General features: G+C 50.4%; 1 protein-coding gene across 1 annotated transcript; it reads left to right on the top strand.

Moving 5' to 3' along the window:
* The first annotated feature begins 991 nt into the window (after positions 1 to 991).
* On the top strand, positions 992 to 18,898 carry NAA60 (N-alpha-acetyltransferase 60, NatF catalytic subunit). Its single transcript, XM_063414799.1, has 7 exons — positions 992 to 1,135; positions 11,988 to 12,103; positions 13,238 to 13,367; positions 14,537 to 14,633; positions 16,761 to 16,995; positions 17,714 to 17,897; positions 18,279 to 18,898. The coding sequence occupies exons 2-6, from the start codon at positions 11,994 to 11,996 to the stop codon at positions 17,868 to 17,870; spliced, it is 729 nt and encodes a 242-aa protein (XP_063270869.1). The 5' UTR covers positions 992 to 1,135; positions 11,988 to 11,993; the 3' UTR covers positions 17,871 to 17,897; positions 18,279 to 18,898.
* Positions 18,899 to 19,184: the final 286 nt, after the last annotated feature.

The raw sequence follows: 19,184 nt of genomic DNA, 5'->3' as shown, positions 1-19,184 counted from the left end.
TCCAGCTTGTCTGACCTGTGCAGGGCTGGGGACAAAACCCACGTGTGGCTGCAGTGACCCCTCGAGCTCCCTGCTGGGGAAATGCCCTGTGCACACCTCAGTCAGTGCTGCTTGAAATCCGGGGTGAGATCTGGGCTGTTCTGTTAATGCTGGCTGGAAAACTGCCCAAAGGCTGGCAGTGCTGTGCTGGGCAGCTCCCAGTGCAGCAGGGAATGCACGGACTCATCCTGGGGAGCACAGCAGAGCTGGCCAGAGGGGTGAACAGCCCCTGTCTTGTCTTGCTGTACTTGTCTGAGCCCCTCTGCAGGTGAGAAAGGGAAGAAGGTGTTCTTCCTACACGTCAGAGAGGGTGACAGGGACCTGTGCTGCTGCTGCTGTCCTCGTGTGAGGAGGTGTGGCACCCGTGGCTCCACACTACCTGCAAAAAAAGGGCCAAATTACCTGGAAGGTGGGAAAATCTGATCTCAGTGGAACAGCTGGCAAGGAAACTGTGCAAATGAAGGTTAATAATAATCATGGAGTAGTTAGGGTTGGAAGGGACCTCTGGAGATCACCTAGTCCAACCTCCAGTTCATTAGTTGAACCCATAATAAAAATAGTATCTTTAGCTTTTGGTCAGGCAGTTGGACTAGGCAATTGTTGTAGGTATTCTCCGACTGAAATATCCTGCCTCATCTCACATTTTAGAGCTTCAAGAACAAGGAAAAGCCCTTAAGAACTTCTGATTTCAGGATTAGAACCATTAATGGCATCAAGTCCTTACACTTATGACAGTTCTCCTGCCTCCTATTCCTTTGAAGGACTGGGGGAAACTTCCGGCCAGGTGACTCAGGAGCGTGTCCAACCCCACCTCCTGTTTCCCGAGCGCCTGCGCTCAAGGATCCCTTTAATTAGCGCTCCCTTAATTACGGACCGCGGGCCCCGCTCGGCGCTGCCCACGTGGCCTCAGGGGACCGGTGCGCCTCTGTGCGCATGCGCGGCGCCCGCGGTCACGTGCCCTGCCGTCAGCCAATGGGGAGGCGGGTTACTGCGCGGTGCCCCGGTTGAGGAAGTGCCGGGGGTGCCCGTGCCCAGCGCTTCTCGTCCGGTTCCGCCGCCCGGGATGCGCTGAGGGCGCGTCCGCCGCCCCTCCCAGGTGAGCGGGGAGGGCTTTGGCCAGGGGGTCTCTGTTGGGTACGGGCGCTGGCGTTGCCATGGCGATTTCGTCCGGGACAGGCCCGGCGCAGTCGCCATGGCAACCCCGGCCCCCCCGCTCTGAGGTCTCCGCGGGCCTCGGGATGCGCTCCCGTCCTTCCCGATAACCGGAGAGCTCGGTGCCGCCGCTGTCGCCCGTGTCCGTCTCCGTGTCCTCCCCCGCGGCCGCGTTCCCCGGGGAGGGCCGGGCTGTGTTGGGGTGGCCGGACCCGGCCGTTCCCCCGGCAGAGCGGAGCTGCTCGGGGTCGCTGGGCTCGGTTTGTTGCCGGCTGGGTGTTTCTGAGGGGTGCGCTGAGGCCGCGGCATTGCCGTGTCCAGCCAGGAGCTAAAACGCATCCTGGACAATCCGCTGTTAATTACAGACATCAGGTTATTCTCAATCCCACTGCAAACTGGCTGAATGTTTAACTGCGTTACCGGTGTTGAGTTGAGCTCGGCCGGCTGTGTACCCGTTGGTTTATCCCGATTTTGGTGTGTTGCAGCAGCTCCCAGCCCTTTCTGGGTGATGTTGCTGAGCTCCCGAACCTTGGCCACGCTTCCTTCCCTCTGGTGTTTCATTCAGAGGCTTTAAATATCTGTACCTGCCTCACACCAGACTCTTTACAGATGAGGCTTTTCCCTCTGTTCTGATAATTCCCTGTGTCCTGCTTTGCTGCTGAGCCACAAATGCTCTCAGGGAGCTCACTGTGAGCATGGCTGCTTTTCCCCCTCACAGTGGTCAACACAGATTGGAATGTTTGTGTTCCTTCAGGCTGCATTCCTATTTAATCTACCTGTTTACAGTTTTACTTGGCTTTTGGCATTGTAGGAGTTTTCTGCAGCTGCCAATAACTTTAGGTTTTGCCCTCCTGGAAATGTGTGCCCTATCCCAAAGGATCATCAGCCAGTTTTGTTGCATGTCTGTTCTCTCTTCCTCCAGTTAGTTATTATGAACCTGCTGAATGGACTCTCTGTCCAGTGTGGATTCATCCTAGATGATTTTACTCTAATTAATTCTTGTAATTAATTTCTTTTAACCTGCCACAGCCTCTCCTTCTGAGGTTAGTATCCTCAGAAGTCTTTGTGGAGAACATGTGGGAGCATTTTGGGAGCACTAGAGCACGGTGTGTTCTCAGATTATCCAACTGTCTGCTGGAACAAACTCCAGCAGGTGTTTCACAAGCAAGGTGAAAAAATAACCCAAAAAAACCACCCCAGAACCCCAACTGCTGGGTCTGTGCCAGTGTGTGCTAATTAATTGTGAGCTCATTTACCTGAGCAGCCTCTCCCCCCTCAGAAGCAGGCCGGGGATCAGGGTTTTACAGCAGAAGGTTTTCTCTTGCAGGTTATAAAGCAGCTCTGTTACATCTTGTGAGCTGCTCTAATTGGTGTTCCCACCCCTGGTGGCAGAGGGAGAAGTGTTCAGCAGCGGTGCTGGGACAATGTTTTGCTCTTTGAAGCTGCTGCTGTTCCTCTCAGCAGGTTGTGTGATGTGCTTAAGGCAAATTGACGTCTCATGTCTGACGGGTTGGGAAGTGGCTGTCCTGGGAATGCCTCTCTAAACCTGTGGCATTCCTAATTTCCACTTCTTTTCCCAAACCACTGCCAGTCATCCTGACTCCTGGTGTCCCAACTGGCTATCAGGATGTGATGAAACACTGTGGGAACTGCCAGTGGAGTTCAGGAAATGGTCTTTGGCCAAAGAACCTTTAACAGAGCACGTGCATTTATTTTTATTTACAAAGTCTGGTGCTTCTCTCATGTCTGGTGTTATTTCTTTCCCAGTGTGGATGATCTTTGTTTGCATGTGGGGATGGGGTTTTTGGGGGTGTTATGAACAGGGGATGGGCCAGTGTGGTGTCAGTCTGTGAGTCAGGGCTGGGCTCAGAACCTGTCAGCTGGTGGGAGCTGCTCCTGTCAGGAGCCATTCTCTCATTTCCTGTCTGTTTTCCACCTCTGGCCCCACCCCAGCCACTCCCAGGGTGATTTATGGAGTGAGCAGGTGAAACTGAAACTGCAGAGGCTGGCGCTGGTGCCGGCGCTGCTGTAAATACCTGAGGAGTTACCGGGGCACACTCAGGCCCTTCCTGGCAGGGCTGGGTCAGGAATCCTGGTGGCTCTGCCTTCCTGCTGGGCTGGAGGCAGCCCCGGAGCAGGGACAGGGATTCCCTTCAGTGACGTGTCCAGGTGCTTTTCAAGAATCAACTGGGATTCAGCTCTTCGGAGTGACAGCAGGAAAAGATCTGCCGTAGCTGAGCATCTCCTCTGCCAACTTGGAAGCCACGTGCTATCCAAAATCATTCCCAGAGTGGGATTACTCCCACCTGCCTGGGTTTTAGTCTGGTGGCTTCAATGCAGAGTGTTGTAAAAAGACTTTGAGCTTCATGTCTTGCTCTGTCCCCCCACCCACTTTCCTCCCTGCAGGAACAGGAGCTGCTCAGTTTTCCAACATTAGTTTTTAATTAAGTTTTTTATTTCTGCTTCTCAACTTATTACTGTGGCTGTCAGAGCAGACACCTATGCCAGAATCCATTTTAAATGTTGTTAGTTTAAAACAGCAGCAGTGGAGCTTTTGAGTTGAACCTGAGTGTCTCATGCTTGGAAAACTGCTGGAAAAGGAAAGGAAAAGGAGCCATTTTGGCTCAAATTTTAAAGTTGGGATCTTGGAGGGGTGTTAAGTTTGGGGCACTTGTCTGACAACTGAGGAAGGAATGTTCTTGTCAAGCTTTTTCCAAATTTGTTTTATTGGAAAGCAGCTTGTTTGCAGTAACCTCTGAAAGTTGTGTTGGTGTCTCCTGTGAGGGTGCAGGTGGAGGGGGCTGGGTTTTGTCAGTGCTGCTCCATAATGAGGACAGCATGTAGGAAATGGAGGCAGCCTCAAATTCCCTTCTCCAGGGGTTTGTAGGCTGCATTTCTGGCTGTTTTTTCACTCATTACACACATTTTCTGTGTGGCTGTTTATTCCAATTCAGAAAGGGCAGTGGGCCTGCAGGTATGATGGATCATTTGGGGTTTTTTGTTTGTTTTCTGGAGGAAGAGGTGCCTGTTGGAAACTTGCTGTGTATTAAATCTCCCCTCCAGTGAGGAGCTTGGTGCCAGTGTACCTCTTCTTTGACCCTTGGGTTTGAACTCCCCACAGTGCCACTGTCACAAAGCAGATTTTCCCTTCCTCCCCTTAACAAGAAAAGATTTAACTTCAAAACCCTCTTAGAGATTCTTGTTTGCCATTCCCCGGAGGAATTGCTGTATCTGGGGCAGCAGGAAGCCAGGCCTTGTGCAGTGTGCTTTAAAGACACTTTATTTGGGGACTGGCTCCTGTGAAATCCACAGCTCCAGTAATGTTTCCAGAGCTGTAAGGTGAGAGAAAAGGCCAGAAAGCGACCCACGTGCAAAATAATATTTCTGCTGCTGGGAGTCTGACAAGTCCAACTCGGAGTGTGCAGAAGATCAGGGGCACCAGTTTAAAAGGATTTTCACAAACAGTAAGTGTTCTTTATTTCTAATAAATAACTCCTGCTTGCTACACAGGTAGAACTACATTTTGCCTTCTCACTTCTAAATATCCTTTTGGGGAGTTTCAAACCCTGATCCTTCATGGCAGGAGGCCAAAGTGTTAATGACAGCGATTCGGGGTGCGTGGCTTGGAGGCTGTCAGTGCTGTGGTGTGCACACCTCGATGTGAGCAGAGTGGAAAGTTGTGTGGAGCCGGAGACAAGGCACAAATGTGTTCTTAGAATGGTGTTTCCAGAATTTGAGAGCTGAGGAAAAATAGTCTGAGCCATCTGGGGTGAGCCTGTAGGAGGAGGGCCGATTGCCAGGGTGGATTTCCCAGGCTGTGTGTGACAGTGCTGCCTCCCTGGCTGTCAGAGTTCAACGTGTTCTGGCCAAGCTCTGGTAGCTGTTCCACACGAGGAGGGTGTAATACCCAATTGCTTTGTTTGGTGTATTTGGTGCTAGGTGGGAGTCTGATTTAGCAGTGATACAGCAACACGCTGAAATCACAGCAGAAGCTTAACCCAGGGATGGCAGTGTATGGTTGGATCCAAATCCAGCTGTGGTGCCTCTTCCTGGTCTCTGTGTGCTCAGGAAGGAGTACACAGGTTGAAGCCTGCTTTGCTTCCTTCAAAATTGACTTTTTTAACTGTCCAGTGTTTATACTTAGGGCTCAGCTGTGTGTATGTTCCTGCCCTGTTAGTCTGGCTCTCTCAGGAAGATGTGATTCTTTATTAATTGGCTCAGGGCACCTGGCAGTTCACTGGTGCAGGTGTCTCATCTCAACCCAAGGTTACCCTCCTGCCTCCCTGGGGCTGAGGTGAATTCAGCTTCTTTACAACACAAGAAAAACTTCCTTTTCCTCAAGCTCACTGGGTTTTGTCCTCCTCCAGTGTGGGGTGCTGGTCAAGCACACTGCCCTGGATGGATTTACTGCACGAGAAAGTGCAGGCACTGACAAACTCCCTTCTCCAGAGTGATGTTCCCGAGAGAATCCCGTCAGTGCTCGGGCTGTGCTGTGGGGGCAGGCTGGGGTAACCTCGTGTGGCAGCCTGGGGAGCTGTGCCAGGGCGGGTGCTGGGGAGGGCAGTGTCCTGCACAGAAAGGAGCTGCTATTGAAGGAATTGGAATATTGAGGAGCTCCAAGTCTTGAGCTGGTGCACACACCTGAGTGACCTGGGGTCCACGAGGGGCTTTGAGGCTCAGTGCTTTTGATTGTGGTAGAAAAGGCAGAAAAACAAAAACATAGATCAAAAGGTGTTCTGGGCTGTTGTAAAGTGGCATAATCAGAGCCTGCTTCCACCCACGTTATTGTGGCCTTTCAGACCAAGGCACGGAATCAGTTTATTGTCCTGGATTTCTCATTAAGAATCTCACTCATTCCAAGCTTCTGCTAATGTAGGGAATTAAGTGTGGCAGTTCTGGGCAGCACTGCTGTGAGGTGTGAGTGTACAGGGCAGGAGGTGAGACTCAGTGTGCCCATGAGCCCCAGGCTCTGTTGGTTTGTGTAAGGAAGGGGGGATGAGGGAAGCTGTACCCTCTGCACACAGCTTTGTGTGCTGCCTGTGCCAGCTGAGCCCCTGGGGCATTCCTGGAAGGAGCAGGAGCCTCACATGGATAAACAGAGAGTAACAAGTGCCCTGTCAGGTGTGCTTGCATTGCACACTGGCAGAGCTGGGGGTGTTGGTGCAGGCAGCACGTTTGATGCCCCAGCTTCCAGTTGTGCCTTTAGATCCAAAGGAGCTGGTCTGGCTCCAGGCAGGGTGAAGAGATTTGCTCCTCACTGACATTATGTGGGCCTAAGCAACCTGATCTAAATTGGGTTAAACCCCAAAGGGTCTTTCCAACCTATGGTTTTGTTATTCTATGACCATACTTGAAGTAGCACTGAGAATCTGTCAAGCCAAGTATTTAAATATCTTCAAAAATTTGGCTCCTGCTGCCTGGATAATGTTGCCCTACGTCCTGGAAGCATCTCTTTGAGATTCTTAGTAATGAATTGATGATATTTTGAAATCCAGTTGCACTTTCATTGTATTAAATGAAAGGAGCTTCGTGACAGAGGTGTCTGTGTGGAATATTCCCTGTGAGACCAGTAACCTAAAACCACAGTAAGCTGAAAATGAAATGCACCAGGGAAATCTTTACTGCTTTGTGGAATTAGACTGGTTCAGACTGAATGGTTTAATGTAAATCAAATCCCCAGTGCCAGATGGCACAAGGTAGAGAGACTTATAGCTGTGAAAATTCCTGTTTGTGTTCTGGAAGATAATAGCAGACTTCGTGGCTGTTTAGGGTACTGTGGTGCTCAGTCACAGCTAAAATCCTGCATTTTGGTAGCTTTAAAATTCTCCCTGGGCTTTGTTTGATCCTATTTACTTACAAAGTGAGAGAGGATGCCAAATGTTATTAATTTTTCTTTCCTGGAAATCTTGTGTTACTGGGATCTTAGGACTGCAGATTGCGAACAAGGATTTGGTGGTGTCCCTGGAGCAGCACCTCTGGGGTGAGGGTACGAGGCACAAGGAATTCCCTCTCTGTCCCTGTGTGCAGATCTCCCAGGGAGTGTCTGTGCAGTGAACTGGAGCCCCTGTGATGTGTCCTGCAGTGCTGGGCAGGAGCTGCCAGGACAGGGCCAGTGGGGTGGTTTGGTGTCACTGCCATTCCTAAGGACAGCCCCTTCGTGCTGTGTCCTTAGGAGTCGTCTGCAGGAACTTAATCTTTTCCTTCTGTGGAAGGGCAGCGGATAATCCTCAATAATCCAGCAGGAGTGTGCTCAGAGTGAGTGCTTGGAATTCCCGGGGTGAAAATCTTCATCCTGAATCTGTGAGGATCCACACTGCAGAGTGTGGGAGGTGTTGGGACACTGGGCTGGCTGGGTGTGCCTGCAGGGACAATGCTGCCTCAATTGTGGGATCCAGTTAGAAACACCCACAGCCTGCCACGGCCTCTCTTTATCCTTCCCTGCAGCTCTGCTGCTCTCTGTAGGATGAATTGATCTCAATTAGCTTTTAAGTAAAGTAAAAGGTATTGATGAACTTCGATCCAGCTTTGTTTCTGCAAGTGAAGAAGATTCCTTCATGTTGGTTTTTGTGTGAGCACTAAATTTAAAGTCAATACATCCCTTACTGGGAATTAGAGTTGTAAACAATCCTAGTTACTATTTGTTTGACTTTAGTCTTAGATTACCTGGCTTTTATTCAGCTAGGAAATTCAGTGATATTTGTTGCTAGATGATAAAATTTTTATTTGGGAATTTCATGAGCTTATCCGCATGGAAGCTGAAGTCAAAATTAATGAAACCAGCATCTTGTTCACCGGTGAAATCCAACTCATTTTGCAGGATTCACAAGGCAGAAACGTTAAAATGTGTCTAAAACAGTGCTAAACAAGGGAAATGTCAACTTGTAGAACCACTTGGCCAGGTTTTTGTAGGTATGGAAGTGCTCAAGGGATTTTCAACACATTTGAGTAGCTGCCTGCCAAAGCATCGGGCTTTATCCTGCATTTGAACACCCTGCTGGATTAAGAGTGCTGGTTCTGTATGGCTGCCTGTCTCTCTAGAAATGTGATCTTGTGTAGATTTTATTATGATTTTCTTAAAATACAAGAGCTCTAAGAGGCAATGAAGACCTCCTGCTCTTGAGAAAAGCTTGAGCTGAGGTGTCTTAGCTGTGAAGTAACTGCTCCATGTAAATAAAGTGTTCCTGCACCTGGAACAAGAACTGCTCCTTCTCGACAGGACCTGGGGGTCCTGGTGGGGGAATGTCAGTGCCTGTGCTTGGCTCCATCTGCTGAGTGAGCAGGGACAATTCCTGCAGGCCCTGCCCTGGCTGGAGCCAAAGGCTCTGCTGCCTTTTAGACACAACTGTGAAAGGCTGTTCTTTTGCTCATTATAGCTACAGCTTATTAATGCCAAAGATTTATTACATCATTTATAAATAGTAAGTTCAGGCCTCATAATGTACTTTAAATTAAAGTTATATGTCAAGTTGGCTTATTTAGTAATGCATTTGCTATTTCTTTTCATCCAACTTCCATTACTGCTAAATATTTGTCATAAGAATTTCACCAGTTCCTCTGAACTACCCAATACACTTGAGGCCAAAACATTTTGCTAGATTTGCTCAACAGAGCAAGGCAGAAAACTAGTAAAAATGCTTAAAACTTTTATGCTTTCCTGTATTTTTGAAATTAATTTGTTATGCATTAATATCTACAGTTTTTAGGTAAGAAAAGGAATTAAATGTTCAGTTTCTAGCTCTACTTGCTCCTGACTGCAGTATTTTGTACGAGGGTGTCCTCGAAGCTTTTTCAAATGTTTATCTGCACTATCCCTTCACAAGCATGAAATGTTAAATGAAATATGAAATGCTGGCTCATTTTCTGATCCTCCTGAGCAAGTGCTTCCTGTTTTTACAGCAGGGTGAGGTCACTGTGCCCACAGGAGAGGAGGCAGGGGGTGATGTTGGCCATGTCAGCTCCCAGACTGTGGCCATCACGTCAACCAAAGGCTGACACCTGAGAAAAAGATACTAAAAGCAATGAGATAACTTCACTTGGGCTGTCCAAAGTGGCCTTGAATTAACCACATGTCCCTGGAGCCTGCATGTGGCTTCACAGGAGCCACCATTTGGTCTCAGAGGTTAGAACTTGTGTTGTCAGTGTTGCCTGAAGGCCCTTTTAACTTCCAGGGGTTTGTTTTACATTGATTCTGTTTTTGTTTTATTTTGGGCTTTCAAACATGTATCTTGTCCTCTTAAGTTGACTCTAAAAGTGATTCTTAGGTCACTGTGTTGGCTGAGACTTGAGTCCAGGACTTTGGCCGTGCTAAGGACAGCATTGCCACAGGCTGTGCCCAAGGCCAGGATCTGCTCTTAGGTGTTTTTCCAGGAATTCCAGAAGACCCAGAGACTGTCACCTGGGTATGAAGGGAAATGATTTGCCTGGAATTTTTTCTCTCTTGGTCATAGCAGCCACTTAGCAGAGCTCCTCCAGCAGCAGGGACAGCTGGCCAGGGAGGAAAGGGCACGGGTGTGCTCTCTGAACCCCTGTGGCAGGACACGGTGCCACACGGGTGTCCCAAATGTCCTTTAAATGTGCTGGAGCATCTGGATTGGGTCACATAAAGGATGGAGCGAGTCTCTGCAAACATAAACAGCCATGGGTGTCTGAATTTGAGGGGAGGGGCATTATCCTGTTCAGCTAAACAGTCCGGGATTACTGTTTGGAGGCTGCCTTCGGCTGCAGGATAATGCATAATGCTTGCCCAGCTCTTTGAGAATGTGGTGTTAAATACACATGGACTAATCCTCATAGGAATGTGTCCTGTGCTGGCTCTGCCTCCCAGGCTGCCCTGCCTTTTCTACTCGTTAGCAAAACCACGGCTCTGGCGTGGTGGTTTCATTTCTCTCTGATTTATTAATGCCGAGAAGGGGTATTCCCTTACAGGAGCATTGAAACTTTGCAAGATAGATGATCCTGTGGTGTGTCCCAGCTGTGAAATGGCTCAGCAAAGGGTTCAGCAGGGGTGGGGGCTGGTGAGACTGGGGTCCACAGCATCCAGAACCAGTGGTGTGGATCAGTTGAGCCTCAGCCAGCAAATGTTTGCCTTTCCTTCTTCAGGGTCCCATGGGGTGAAGCTGAAGCTTCTTAAAAGGTCACCAGAGGCTGGGGGTGGGGAGTGTGTGCACTGCTGAGAGAGGGAACAGATTCCAAGTCCGGCCTCTGAGGGCTTGAGCCAGCTCTGCGAGTGTAAAAGAAGTTTTAAAGGCAGCAAGGAGTGCAGGTTTTGTAGGTGCTCAAGTTGTTTTGAAACTGGTGCCTGTGAGTGCTGTGGGCTGCTCAGTAAACATGCAGCCAGTCCTAGAACAGGCTGGAAAATAGCTGTGATGCTTTTTAAGGGATTCTTTGGAGAGGAACAAGTGATCCATTTCAGCACAGAGTGACTGTAACTGGGAGAGTAGAATCACAGAATATGCTGAAGGGAAGGAACCCATGAGGATCAGAGTCCAGCTCCTGCCCTGCACAGGACACCTGGGGAATCCCACCATGTGCTTGAGAGCTTGTCCAACTTGAGTGATTTAATAATTTATAATTAATTGCTAAATGGTAAATTTGGCAACTTAAAATTGCCCGACTACCAATTGTAACTTTGCCAGTTACAATTTTTGTGTTGAAGCTACTCAAATGACATATGCAGTCCAATTTAAATCTGTTCCTCTTTGAGCTCTGAGCTGTAAATCAAGAACACTGGAGAGCTGAGCATCCCTTTTCACAGGAGGGCATAGACAAACACTGCTCTATGCAGCTTTTCCCTTATAACTTGGTGCTTTGAAACCAAGACTCGAGACTCTTAAAACTGGGAAAAGAAAGTAAAAATTTCAAGTAATTTGTTTTTGTTAAGGGCGGTGGCTTTGCTTTTTTTAATTTGCATTCTGGTCTGGTTCTTTTACCTGGGAGGGTCGGAGTGAGAAAGATGAAGGAAACGACTCCTCCTGTCTCCACTGGCCTTGTCTGTCTCACATGGGGCTTTGTCCTGCCTAAAATGTGTCCTCCAGTGATCCATCAGTGCTACAAATGCTTTTACAACCACTTTAGCTATCACTTGTTTCTTTCCCTCCGGTCCTTGTTAAAAAGGGCTGAAGACATTGCAGCCAGTGTTCTGTCTGTGCTTAGCAGATCGTGCAGGGCTGTGGAGAAAAGGTGTCCTGGGATTTCTGTATCCCAGCGCTCTGAGCTGGGCTGGGAGGAGCTGTGGCACACAGGGGAGAGGGGAAGTGAAACCACATCTCATTCACCAGGTTAAAAAAAATGAACATTTTAAAGGTTGGAATCCTCTGCTTATGTACCCACTGGAGATGGCAGGGTTGTGCAAGAGGACTTTCTGAATGTTCCTCTAGCAGTGCTTCCTTTTTAAGCCGTTTGTTCTGTTGTTTTAACAAAGTGTTGGTCCTGCACGGAGGTTTGAAGAGCTCCATGTAACATAAGGCACAGTTGGCACACTGCTGGCTCATTTAATGGCCTTTTTGGAAGGGCTGGTGGTCACATGCCTCTTGCACACAGAGTGGCCAGACTGTGCTCCCAGGGATCAGGATGTACCTGGATGTGGGGCTGGAGGGGTGGGTCAGGCTGAGCTCTGGGCTGGGCTTGCCCATGGCCAATACAGCTTTGAGTCCCTTCTCAGGTTAACACTGCCGAGTTTTCTTCGTCTCTCCTGAACACTCACCCTTGTGAGGAAAGCAGCTTCACCCACAGCGAGGCCCTGCTGGTGCTGCTGGCTCAGCCTGTGTCCCTCACCGCTGTGTGTCCTTCCCTTGCAGGCGTGAATGACAGAGGAGGTGCCCCCGAGCGCCCTGACGGATGTGAACCTGCGCCTGCTGTGCCACGATGACATAGACACGGTGAAGCAGCTCTGTGGAGACTGGTTCCCAATAGAGTATGTCACTGCTGGGGGTGGCATGTGGCACCTGGGGACACACGGTGCCAGTCTGCACTGCCCCAGCTCTCCAGCCCCAGGGCTGTTGCAGGACAGCAGCAGGCTGGGAATCTCCTGTGCACTCTGCTGTGTTGGTGTTAAAGGCCTCTGCTCCTGTCCTGCAGCGTACTGCAGTCAGCAGAAACCTCCTGTGTGCGGGTTTGGGCAGCAGAATGGGCTCTGTCATTAAAGGGGTGGATCAGCTTCTTGAGAAAGACTGACTGAGATGGGGAAAGGGGGACACCTCCAGGAAAAGGACAGCATCCCTGTGCTTGTGAAAGGAAATTGTGTCCTGGAGCGTGAGGCTGGGGCAGCACCCTCAGAGCCCAACCGAGCTGTCCTGGAACTGTTCCTGAGGGGCTGCTCTCAATGTCCCAGGGAACTGAGCAGGACTTCCTTGGGTCACTGTTCCTCCTGTAGGCTGGCTTAAAGCTGATCTCAGCCTGGCCCAGCCCACTCCCCAGACCCACATTTGGTAAATGCACAGGAGCTTTTCTGGGGGACACTGACACATTTTTGGCCTAGAGCATCCAGGGAAACCACAGCTGTAGATTTCATGGATTTTTAACTTCAGCTTCACAGAGAAGGTTTATAGATTCTAGCAGATTATAATTAAGATTGAATAAAATGTAGCAAATCAGCGAAAGCATTCATAATATTTTGAGTTTGTAGATTTCTTTTAAAAGCGAGACATGCTGAACTCTCACTTGGAAATAAATGAACATATATTAGTTTCCCTTTAGTAGCTGTAGAAGGGGGAGGAGAGCTGGAGGCTGGTGGTGTGATTTTTTTTTTTCCCCTATCAATATGCAGCATTTTTTTTTCATGTGTATCAAATTAATGAGATCCTTACACTCTTAGATGAGGGCAGATGGATCTTGCTTTTAAAAATAACTTGCTAAAGATGGATGTGAAAGCTCTGGGCAAAGACTGTCAAATGAAAATGTGATTCTCTTAGCAAGGCAGGAGGCCATTCCATGATGCAAGAACCCATGGCACCAAATGGGATGCAGCAGCAGTTTCCAGTTGAGGAGCATCCCGTGCCTGTCCCCTGGGCTTTGCATCCACAGACACTCCTGTTTCTGTTCCTTCCAGGTACCCTGACTCATGGTACCGAGACATCACTTCCAACAAGAAGTTCTTCTCCCTGGCAGCCACGTACCGGGGCTCCATCGTGGGGATGATAGTGGCAGAGATCAAGAGCAGGACGAAGGTGCACAAAGAGGTGTGTGACTGCCCTGGGCCCAGAGGGACAGAATCCAAATCCACCCCTGCCGTGGGGATGGGGCCTGTGTGGGCTGGGGGTTTTCCCTCCCCTGTTCAGACATTTGATCCTGAGTTAACGTAAGGAGTGAAGCACGTGCTGATTTCCAGCTAACGGGGCAGGGGTGGGTTCTGGTACCACAGAGGCTCTTCCTGCTGGGCCATGGCCCCGTGGGGAGCTGAGGGATCAGATCCTGCAGGCTGATCCCTGGCCATGGCTGGGGTAGCTGTGGGAGCACAAACATCTTTTTTTCTTAAGAGCTTCCTCAGCTATACTGGGTGAGTCACTCTGGTGACTTCCTGCAGAAACTCCTCCCTTTGCACAGTCCCTGTCCCAGCCCTGAGGGGAGGTAACCTGTCTGCAGGGAGCTTCAGAGATAACAGAGCCTGGAGGCCAGCAGAGAAAATTCAGTGCAGCAGAGAGAGAAAGAAGAGATGGTCAGTGAAGACAGCAGGGCAGAAGAGCACTAAAAAAAGCAGGGGCAGTGCAGGGCCTGGAGGGCCCTCAGTGTTGAGGTTAAACAATAATCCCAACATTCACAGGAGCTGAGAGCACAGAGGTGCACATGGGTCCCTTCACCTCAGCTGTGTGGCTTAAGCTCAAAGCTCATCAAAGTCAGAAGCTGCATCTTCAGCAACTTCTACAAAAGGCTCTTGTTCCAGCCAAGCTGAAAGCCAAGGAATTCAGGCACTGCTCTGGGCACGTTCCCAGTTAGAACGTGGAACATGCTCCTTGTCCTCCCCAGCAGTGCAGAGATTCCAGCTGACACAGCTCAGGTGCAGCTTGCAGGCCACAAGGACTTGCTGGGTTGATGTAAACACTGCTGGGTGACTCCAGAACTGGCACTTTGAATCCTTCTGGTAAAGAAAGCAACCATGTTCTGTCCCTAAACCCACAAATAATGTACATAGGAAAAGGCATGGTTTGTGTTCTGCCTCTGGGAGGATGATGTGAAAACAGGAATAGCCCCATCCTTGGGTATTTTAACTTCTGTTCCAAAGCTTCAGCTAAGACTGTTCAGTGAAATGTCCTGCTTTAGCCTTGTTTCCAGGTGTTCCAGTGCAGGGTTCTTGCTTTCTCCTGTGCCTCCCCAGGTACCCTATTAAATAACCTGCCCTATCTCTACTCAGGATGGAGATATCCTGGCTTCCAATTTTCCTGTGGACACCCAAGTTGCTTACATCCTAAGTCTTGGAGTGGTGAAGGAGTTCAGAAAACACGGAATAGGTAAGGTGCTGCTGGGTGCCAGCTGTTGTGGTGTTTGCCAGGTGTGGCCAGAGGGAGCTGCAGTATCTCCCTGCAGTTTCCCAGTGGGAAATACCCTGCTACCAGCAGGTGGGGTAGTGCAGGTGCACTGGGAGGTTTTTACTGGTGTGGGCACAACACAATGTGCAAATATTTCCCAAGAGCACAGGCCTTTGTCAATCCTGTTCCTGGGGCTAGCTGAGCACACCAAAAACTCACACTGCTGCTGCTGAGTGTCTGAAAGTGCAAGAACTTCACCCAGAAGCAGGGTTTGAAATTATTTTCTTTCTGGGTATTAGCAGTCTGATCTCTAAAGCAGAAAACGGAGCTGCTTTTAATCTTTCAGCTTCAACAGATAGAACAAACTGTGAGAAAACCACAAAGGGAACTGGAAAATAGCATAACTTGTGCCTGATTAGATCCTGAATGTGCAAGTCAGCTCCAATTGTCTGATGCCACATGCAGCATTCCTGCAGCCATTTGAAACCCTGGAGTCAGAAAGGGTTTCTCTGTTTGGAGCAGTTGTGTTCTGTCACCAAGGGCTGCCCCTCTGGTGCTGTTTCAGGCAGGATGTGGATCTGTGATCTGCCAGGTTTGGCAGAGTGACCCAGGGTGCACACCTGGAGTCTCTTCAGTGGATATGAGTACAACTCAGCACCTCCAAGTCCTCCCTTCTCCCCCAGGCACGTTTGGACAGGTATAAACTCAGAGGATACAGAAAGAAATGACCACAGAGTCCTTGGTGAGAGCAGTGTTTAAACCTTCCCTTACAATGCCACTGCAGAGAATGTTCTGCACAAAGAAGAAGGTGGTAGCACAGAATGATGTTCACAGAGGGTGGTAAAAAGGTCTTTCTGTAAAATGATGGTGGTTTTCAGTCTCCTCTTAATTTCCAAATCCTAATTTTTTCCCAGTTCCATATTGCTGGGGTTTTTTTCCTTTCAGAGTCAGTATTTCCTCTATCCATTCCATTGGCACAGCATGTTGCTGTGCTCTCTCAAAAACTTTGAGCTTGCACCTGTAGCAACACAACCTAAAAAAAGCTGCTGCTGCTTTTTGTGAGACCTTTCTCTTGAGTTTTTCTAGTGGTGTTTGAAGCTGTAGCCTTTCATGCAGGAGGCTGTTCACTCCAGCCATGCTTCTGAGCACTGAAGCTCTGATTTTCCTCCGATTCTTGTAAAAGGGTTTGATTTCTCGTTCTCTGCTGTTCTTAAACCACAGGACAGCTGGATTTCTGTGAGGCACAAGACTGGAATATCTCATACCAAAATGGAACTGCTCTGTTGTCAATGTCTCAGTGGTTTTTTGGTCTTGGCTGATGTAGATTCTCACTGAGTATCAAGAGAACGTGAAGTCAGTGCTGTTGACTTTGCTCTGAAATCCTGTGGGTCCAGCAGGCCCTGGAGGTTGTGAAACAGCAGCTGCCATCTCCCCTGGGAGCTGGGCTGATTCTTCAGCCTGGTGTTACCACACCTGCAGGGAGGAGTTCCTGTGCAGGTTCTGCTGGGTCCTTCATGCTGTGTTGAGGTGGTGTGGGTGAACCCCCAGGTCCTGTCTCTTGGGGCTGGAGTATCCCCTGTACCCTTCTCTGGTTCTTCCTGCTGGCTGCAGCAAGTCCAGATTGGATGAGACTGTCTCCCCTCCTCCTTAGAAGGCATCTTAAAATCCCAGCAGTTCTTAGCCTTTGATTCAAGTTCAGCAGACACAGTACAATAACCTGCTTCTGAAGTGCTGTTTTGACACTCTGCTGTATCAAAAGGCTTTAAAATAAATAAATGTATGGGGTGGAACTGATACCATTGAAAAGGAGTCACTGACCTTCCCCAAAGCCAGGAGCTGCTCTGCTGGGGATGGGCACTATTGTCAAAGTCCTGCCTCATCCCTGTGGTTATTGAATCAGAGGTTTGTGTCTTTAAAATCTCTGGGGTTTGAAGCCGTTCTCATAGGTGAGACCATGTATGAAAACCATGGAAGGTCCTGTGAGAACTGGATGGGGTTTGGGGTCTCCAGGTGTGTGCAGCCATCCCTGGTGCAGGAGTGCTCAGCTGGGCCCCACACTGAGGGTCCTGGGGCTGCACACACTCTGATCCTGCTGCTTCCCTCCAACAGGTTCCCTCTTGCTTGAGAGCCTGAAAGATCACATCTCCACCACGGCCCAGGACCACTGCAAAGCCATCTACCTGCACGTGCTCACCACCAACAACACAGCAATAAACTTCTATGAGAACAGAGACTTTAAACAGCACCACTATCTCCCCTACTACTATTCCATCCGAGGGGTCCTCAAAGATGGCTTCACCTACGTCCTGTACATCAACGGCGGGCACCCACCCTGGACAATCTTATATCCTTTCCCTGCAGGCTGCTGAGCAGAGGCCAAGCCCTGTTTTGGGCTAGCAGCAGCAAAGTGTGGTTACCTGTGGGGACTGAAACCTGCTCAGATGTGGGTTTAATCTGAAGCCAAAAGGAAGGTGATGTTAGAGTTATTTGCAGCGGGTTGGATGCCAGTGAGAGCGAGTGCTGGTGTTAGGCCAAGGTGCTGGGTGTGCTTTGGCTTGGGTGCAGGATTTGGCCACGAACAGGGCAGAGAAACCCTTGGTCTTGCTTCCTGTGGCCTGGGATCCCCTGTGAGTCTGGGCTGGCCTGGATCTCAGCAGGCTGCCCCCACACTGACTTAGGGGGTTTGTTTCAGGTCAAAGGATCATGGAGAAGAAACTCAATCCTTCCTGGGTGTAGCTGGGCAGTTCCAACCTCCCTGGGCAGGTGTGTGGATTGCTGTCCTCACAGGATCTTCTGTGGGGTGCAAAGAGAACTGGCAGCTGCTTAGAGGAGATATTTCCCACACGAGCTGGAGCTGCCTTTCCCAAATTGCCATCCTTTACAGGGCAGAGCAGACCTGCTTTTGATAGAGAGGTGGAGGCAATGAGTGCAAGGAGCAGATCTGACTGAGCTGAGCAGCTTCCACTGTGCCAGGGGTCCCTGCAGGCAGGGCAAGTCCAGGAGTGATTTATGTTCTTCGCTGAGTTACACTGGAAGTGTTGCTGTCCTTAACTGGTGGTCACTGACTACCTACAGCACATTGGCTCCACACTGGCCAGCCTGAGCCCGTGCTCCATTCCCCAGAGGATATACAGACAAGCCCAGAGCCTCCTCTGCAGCCTCCTGCCCTGGTCTGGCATTTCTGCCAAGAGCAGCATCGACTACAGCCGGACAATGTGACGGGCTGGGCGTGCACAGGAAGCACAGGTGGGTGCTGGGGACAGCTCCTTCCCTGCCGTGGCCCCTGTTCTGTGACAGATCTGGTGTGAGCCCGTCCCGCTGCTGCGAAGGTGTCTGGGCATGGCTGTGCTCCAGCTCCAGCCAGCAGCTGAACTCCTGCTGGTTTCACTTGAAGGGAAATCAAACCCTGACCTTGTTTACTTGGGCTCCTTTGGGAGCCCAGACCCCAGCAGCAGGTGGACCCTGCTGTCCTTTCCCTTTCCCCTGCTGGAGCAGGGTGCAGCACCCGCAGTGCTGAGCCCGCAGAGGGAGCCGCAGTAACTGCAGCCCCGTTTGCTGCCAGCGCCACTGGCACTGCCTGACATTTTCCCCAAGTGTTTCCCTAACACATCTGCCCTCTTTCCGTAGGATCGTTTGTCCTTCCGCCTGACACCTGGCTCTGCACTGGTTCCAGTGACGACGGCTCGTGGCCAGTGACCAGCCCGGGCTGGGCCTCCCTGTGCTGCTCCTCAGGGACTGACCCTCGGTAGAATTTCCCCTGGGCTGCAGCCCCGGCTCCCGCGGGCGGGGCGGGCCCACACTCCGTGCATGTTGCACTGTCCCCTCCGCCTCCCTCGCCTCCGGTTTGCTCCTCCCCTGCCCGCGATGTCGGGGGTTCGGCCGCTGCTCCTGCTCCATCCGCAGCTGCTGAGGGCAGCTGGGGGAGGTTCGTGGATCTGCACTGAGGAACCATTTACATGAACTGGGAGAGCCTCAGCCGGCCCCGGCTGCCAGGGCACAGGGAGGGGCAGTGGGGAGGAGGAAAGGGGGAATGGGAATCATGTCTGTGTCCTGCCACAGCAGCCAGCTGCTGCTGCGTCCTGTGGGTAACTTCCAGGGAGAGCAACTGCCTCGCATGAGAAACCACCCAGCCCCACCAGCCCCCTCTGGAGTGATGTAAAAAGAAGCATATAATTCAGGATGCATAAAGTAGAAGGCAGGGAATGAAATTGCTATTTCATAGTGAAATATATATGTATTATACTGTATAGACCTTTCTGCCTTTGTCCAGGATGGAACGTAGCAGGGGAGGGGAGCTGGGAGTGTAGAACCTGGTCCAGAGCCCTTTGTGGCTCCAGGCTGGATATTGCAGGATCTTGAGGGATGGGATTGTGCAGAGCTCACAGCAGCTTTTCCTTGCTGAGGATCCCCTCCAGCTGCTCTGTGTCGTGCTCTGGGCTGTGCAGGGCAGTCTCGTTGCCTGCCCGTGTCCTGGCTGCAGGGCTGATTAGTTCATGTGCAGCCTGTGGAGGCCCTGAGCTCAGCCAGGCCAGG

The sequence above is a fragment of the Prinia subflava genome, chromosome 17 (assembly GCF_021018805.1).
Source record: "Prinia subflava isolate CZ2003 ecotype Zambia chromosome 17, Cam_Psub_1.2, whole genome shotgun sequence".
NCBI lineage: Eukaryota > Metazoa > Chordata > Aves > Passeriformes > Cisticolidae > Prinia > Prinia subflava.
Note: the sequence above shows the minus strand (reverse complement) of the source record. Positions and strands in the feature narration are given on the sequence as shown.

Bases quoted from the DNA above. Each gene is read 5' to 3' on its own strand.
- NAA60 (XM_063414799.1), top strand. From the start codon at position 11,994: ATGACAGAGGAGGTGCCCCCGAGCGCCCTGACGGATGTGAACCTGCGC. The intron at 12,104-13,237 runs GTATGTCACTGC...TGTTCCTTCCAG, and splicing joins GGAGACTGGTTCCCAATAGA to GTACCCTGACTCATGGTACC. The intron at 16,996-17,713 runs ATATCCTTTCCC...ACTGGTGGTCAC, and splicing joins CACCCACCCTGGACAATCTT to TGACTACCTACAGCACATTG.